Below are 6,036 nucleotides of genomic sequence, written 5' to 3'. Positions count from 1 at the left end.
ACTTCTTATAAGCAAGAGCATCCCCATCTCTCCGAAATATGCATCCTAGGGATTCTTGTGCACTGGAAGTCATTAGAATAGTTAGGGCTGCATTGGCAGAAATGGTGTTGGTGGGGATAGGTAGGAAACTTTTCTTTCTTCCTTTTTTTAAACACACATAATTTAATACAAAGAATTGTTAACTAAGAATAGAGTTAACTGAATGGATGAGAAGTTATAAAAAGGATTCCAAGCTAGCAATTACAGGAAGAATTTACCACCAGTGCTGGGGAACAAGCTGAAGGATTAAAATTTAAACCACGCAGACAGAAGGCCTGTTGCACTGGCCCACAGACATCTAAAAGGGGGCTCTGAGCCTAGAGGGTGCCTCCAGGCTGGGCCTTGGACCTAGAGAGAGCTGGTGCCACCTGCTCTGAGGTGAAGCATCACTGGGAGTGACGCCAAGAGTCGCAAGAAGCCTCCAAGATACTGTGGGGACAAAGGAGCCAGTGCCTCCGCCCACCTCCTGCCCTAGAGTCTAACCCTACACTGCTTATTGGCAAAGATCAACCCAGCCGAAGAGAAATCAAACTGCATCCTGGAAGTGTGGTTGGCAGGATCCAGATAGCAATCCCACAGAAGGATTATAGTTGGCTTTGTTGAGTCACATGCCCATGAATTAAGCCAATCACGAGTCATATTAGAGCCAACATGAATTATATAGTTGACTAGGCCTGGTGACCTGCTCATCTCTGTGATCTGTGGTGGCAACAGGGTCTGTTCTTACCAGATAAAGGGGGCCAGGAAGACCTGTTGGGAACACAGAAAGTAGCCAGGAAGTCACTACAGGTATTCTGATTTTTCACCAAGACAACAGTAGGCAGTCATCTTTACACATCGTAATCTTTCTTTTAATAATTGCCCTATGAAAAATTCCTAAAAATAGGATTATCACCCAGGGTGATAACTTGCTGGAAACTATGTACAGGGTTGTTCTTTTGAAGCATGTGTGCATTAAATGATTTATCACAAATATACACATTGATAAATGATAGAGACAGTTAAGTGACAGATCCAAGGACACACAGCAGACACAAAATTTATACTCAAAGAGGAAGGGTTTTGATGAGTATCCTCTCTGGCTAGTTAAGGAAGGGAGCTTCGCCTGCTCTCTTCCCCTCGGAGCAGCTGGGCCAGTTCCCTCAACACAGGCTGGCAGCCCTGGCCCTCTGAGCCCAGTCTAGCTCGGAAAGGTGATGTGTTTCTGCTGGACCTTGTATCCTCCCAGTGGGTGCTTTCGGCTCGAAGCTCCTCCAGGAGGCTCTGCAGATGCCTGAGTGAGAGCAGCAGCTGCTGGTCTTGGATCTGCATCTCAGCCTAGGAGAGAGGAGGCATCGGTGGGAGGAGACAGGCACTCTCTGTGTTCACTGAGCCCCATCCCATCACTGTCTCAGTGGAGACAAGCCCTTACCTCCTCACACAAGCCATAAATGACATATTCCCCGGAAGCCTTAGTTTTGAATCTAGGAAGTCAGAAAAAATTACTTACCTTCCCAAGGCTCTTAGGAGGACAGGATGAATTGGAAGTATTGGAAGACATACTCTGAATATGACACAGATATCACCACTATATCTTTTAATCTTCATGGTAACAAACAAACCATCAGTGTTCTCTAGAGGAACAGAACTTATAGAATAAATATCTATCCATCTATCTATCTATCTATCTATCTATCTATCTATCTATCTATCTACCTATCTCTATATCTCTCCATCTATATCTATATCTGTATCTGTATCTATAATATATCTATGGGATTCATTAGAATGGTTTACAGGCTGTGGCCCAACTAGCCCAACAGTCTCTGTCTACCAACAGAAGGTGTAAGAATCCAGTAATTGTTCAGTCCATGAGGCTGATGTCTCAGCAGGTCTTCAGAATATGCCAGAATCCTGAAGAAGTGCACTCTAATGCCAGTGAAGGAATGGATTTCACAGTGATAGTGAAAGCAAGCAGTCAAAGAAGAACAAGCTTCCTTCTTCCATGTCCTTTATAGAAGCTGCCAAAAGTGTGGCCCAGATTAAAGGTGGATCTTCCCACCTCAAAAGATCCGGATTAAAAGGGGGTCTTCCCACTTTGAATGATTTAATTAAGAAAAAAAAAATCCCTCACAGATATACCCAGCTACTTGGGTTTTAGTTAATTCCAGATGTAGTCAAGTTGACAACCAAGAAGAGCCATCACAATTACTAACATGCTAGTGGCTTCTGTCATTAACAATGAAGTGAGGCCAACCCTGCAGCTAAAGCACATTTAGAAGTGCAAGGCTTGGGGACACCTAGGTTCCCAAAACCTTTTCAGGGGATCAGCAGTGTCAAAACAACTTGCCCTACAATAAGACATAATTTCCCTCTGCTGGGAGGTGGTGGCTCGCGCCTTTAATCCCAGCACTGGGAGGCAGAGGCAGGTGGATCTCTGTGATTTCGAGGCCAGCCTGGGCTACAGAGTGAATTCCAGGAAAGGCGCAAAGCTACACAGAGAAACCCTGTCTTGAAAAACAAAACAACAACAACAAAAACCCCACAATTCCCCCCTTTACTTTTAATTTCTTATTAGCACCCAGTGGGGTTTTCCAGAAGCCAGTGACATGAAATACCTCGATTGAATACAGAAATAGAAAGGAGAACTCAGTTGTTTTCTATTAATCCATATAGTAAAGTGATCTACAACAATGTAAAACAGGGTCAACTCTTCTCTTTAAATATCTGCTTTGAAAAATCAGTTATTTAAGTAATATTTTATTAACATGCTGTGAGTTTACTTGTTCAAATGTATCGATGAATAAATATAGTATTCAGCTTTGGTTTATAATATGTATAAAGGATGTTTCTCTTCAGTGCCCTTGGTAGTTTTGCCAAACACAAAGGGGACCTAAGACAAAGAGTTCCAAGCTGCTGTGCTAGAATATCATTGTCATCCACCTCCAAACCTCTCATCTTCCAGAAAACTTTCCCTATACATTTTGTCTGTTTTGTTCCCTACTTTAAAATGTTAAATTTTATTTTATGCCGAAGTAATTTTTGCAACAGACATTGAAAAGCCACAAAAGGGTCACTGTCCCTCAGTATTCAAGGAGGATGGCTCCAGGATCCATCCCGGTGGATACCAAGATCTAAGGGCATCCAAACACTTTACAGAAAATGGAACCATGTTTGCACATGGCCTGTGAGCTCTCTGTGTGCTTTGGTCATTGCTAGATGGCCTGTGTCTTAGATTTAAGACTGCTTTTCACAGTCATAGCTCCAGGGATCTGATGCCCTCTTCTGGCCTCCATGGGCACCTGCACTCATGTGCACAAACTCACACACATACACATAACTAAAAAGAAATCTTTAGTGTGTTGGGGAGTCAACTGTGGGGCTGGCAAGATAGCACTACAGGTAAAGGCACTTGCTGCCGAGCTTAATGTGGTGGTTTGGATGTCCTCTATAAGCTCAGGTGTTTGAAACTTGCTTCCACATTGGTAGCGCTGTTTGGGTAGGTTTAGGACATGTGGCCTTACTGAAGGAAGTATGCCACTGGGGGCTGAGATTTGAGGTTTTGAAAACCACAAACCATTCCCAGTTCATTCTCTGTTCCCAGTTTGTAGCAGTTCAAGAAGTGGGCCCTCAGCCTCTTGTGCCGACTACCGTGTCTACTGCTTGCTGCCCTGCTTCTGAACAATGACAGCCCCTCTAGAACCGTAAGCCAAATAAACCCTTCTTTCTGTAAGTTGTTTTGGTCATGGTGATTGTCTTAGGTCGACTACTGCTGTGAAGCACCACGATCAAAGCAACCCCAGGAGGAAAGGATTTATTTGGCTTATGCTTCCTTCCACATCACAGTTCATCACTGAACTGTGTTCCCAGGGCAGGAACCTGGATGCAGGAGCTGATGTAAGGTCATGGAGGAGTGCTACTTACTGGCTTGTTTCCCCCTAGCTTGTTTAGCCTGCTCTCTTATACAACCCAGCTCAGGGGAGGCCCCACCCACAATGGACTGGGCCCTCCCCCATCAATCACTAATCAAAAAAATCATCTACAGCTGGATCTTATGGGGGCATTTTCTCAAATGAGGTCCCCTCCTTTCAGAAGACTCTAGTTTGTGTCAAGTTGGCACAAAACTAGCCAGTACAAAAGGTAATTTAAAACTTTTTTTTTTTTTTTTACAAAAAAACCCAGAGTCAACTATAGTTAAAACTCCACCCCACCCCAGCCCAAGCTATTATACAACATAACTCAACTCAACATAAGTCACTTCCTGTGGCTCTCTGGCCACACAGGAGGACACAGGTTCAGAGATGCAGATGTTCAAGGGCTGAGGATGTAACAACCAAATCCTAGGATGGAGCTCTAGTACCACTAGGGAGTAGGGTGAGAGGTTTTCAAGCCCTGTCTCTCTTTGTGAGATAATTGAGGTAATTATCAAAATTATTTCCCCACCAAAAAGAGTGTTTAAGAGGGCTGGGATGTGGCTCAATGGTAGAATATTTCCTTTGGAAGGCCCTGGGGTTCACTGCAAAAAGAAAAGTGATTTTTATTTGGTGTGTGCTAACACCTTAAAAATGAGGAGCCCAAGTCTGTGTGCTGAGAGGGCCAGTTGTGCAGCTGGGGTGACTTTGGCTTCAGCAGCAGCTGTGACCCCCAACCCCATGAGAAACCCTGTCAGGGTTGCCTCCCAGCTGGCCTGTTGCCTAGCAACCCACAAAGGTCTCCTGGGATGATCTTGTCTGTCCCTCTCTCCTCTGGTGTTCCTGTGCACTCTCCTCTCTCTTGGCTGCTGTGCACACATATTTTGGGACGCCTCTTTATTTAGGGACATGGAGAAAAGACCACAATGAAAGGCATGGCACCTGGCCATATATACTCAGGAGAATTAGGACCCTTGGTGAGTCTTTACCAACTGGAAACAGGAGACAGGAGCAAGCTGCATAGGTGAACGTCTTCCTGCATGCTCTTTCAACACTTGAGAGGAAGTCTCACAGGCCACTGGCTCTGTTTGGCCTCTTCTGCAGTGGGATCTGGTGTCAGTACTCATGGCCCGGCCCAGCCCAACACCATTTTTGCCTCTACTGGGCTTCCTCCAGCTCATCTCCCTCCACATATATCTTAGGCTCAGTTCTTGTTGGTGCCTCTGCTTCCCCAGCTTATGTGCTGGGTGCCCTTTGTCCCAGGGGTCACGTTTCACCCTAGGTGCCAAGCACTAGTAAGATAAATGACAGACACCTGTCACTGTAGCCTTCCAACAACCCTCATAATGTTGGCATTATTATTACCTTCATCTTGTGATTTAAGAAACCGAGGCTCCCAGAGGTAAAGACATTAATTAGAGGTCACACAGCAACAGAGCTGGGTACATTCCTAGCACCCAGCACAATGCTAAAACCAGTCTGGCCAGCACCCAGTGTCTCCTATGTAGGACATGACCCACTTTTCCAGTACCTACGAACTCCATTGTACTCTGTGTGGCTGCCCCAGGAGGGGAGCCTGCAGGGCTCAAACTTCAGCCCAAAGCCCCTGTCATAGCCAATGAGGTCCTGGGAAGAGTGTGTGTGTGACCAGAAGCCTCGGGAAATACAGGGAGAGATGACAAGGTGAAAGGAAAGGCTTACCAGTTCCTTCCTCAGCCATTCCAGTGTCTGCCCGAGATCGGCTGCCGGCTGCCCTGGTGTTTCCATCTCAGTGTCCTTGATAGAGACCTTGGTAATGACTTGGCTACGAACTTGAGGGACCTTTGACTTGTACAGTCACTGGCTTCCTTCAAGCTGTCTCAGGCTGTCAGCTAAGTCACCAGGATTAATAAGAGCAGGACGTTATTCACGTTGGAAAACGTAGTTTAGAATTTTTTTTTTTTTTTAATTTAAGCTTCGGTGCTTTGAACAAAACAAGGAAGAAGGGAAGAAACCAGGGATGTGAATATCTTGATGCCTGATGGTTCCGGGAGCTCAGGGGATCTGATGCCAACAGGCACACCAGGACTGTGAGGCTGAGGCCGGTGATGGTCCACAGGCACACCAG

The 6,036-nt window shown here is 45.5% G+C and overlaps 1 protein-coding gene across 1 annotated transcript; it reads right to left on the bottom strand.

Annotated features, from left to right (window-relative positions):
* Window positions 1–1,104: 1,104 nt before the first annotated feature.
* Window positions 1,105–5,767, bottom strand: C4H20orf202 (chromosome 4 C20orf202 homolog). Its single transcript, XM_036183511.1, has 2 exons — window positions 5,631–5,767; window positions 1,105–1,356 (listed from the first exon to the last, which is right to left on the bottom strand). The coding sequence occupies exons 1-2, from the start codon at window positions 5,694–5,696 to the stop codon at window positions 1,126–1,128; spliced, it is 297 nt and encodes a 98-aa protein (XP_036039404.1). The 5' UTR covers window positions 5,697–5,767; the 3' UTR covers window positions 1,105–1,125.
* Between the last annotated feature and the right edge of the window lie 269 nt (window positions 5,768–6,036).

The sequence above is a fragment of the Onychomys torridus genome, chromosome 4 (genome assembly GCF_903995425.1).
Source record: "Onychomys torridus chromosome 4, mOncTor1.1, whole genome shotgun sequence".
Classification (NCBI taxonomy): Eukaryota; Metazoa; Chordata; class Mammalia; order Rodentia; family Cricetidae; genus Onychomys; species Onychomys torridus.
Note: the sequence above shows the minus strand (reverse complement) of the source record. Positions and strands in the feature narration are given on the sequence as shown.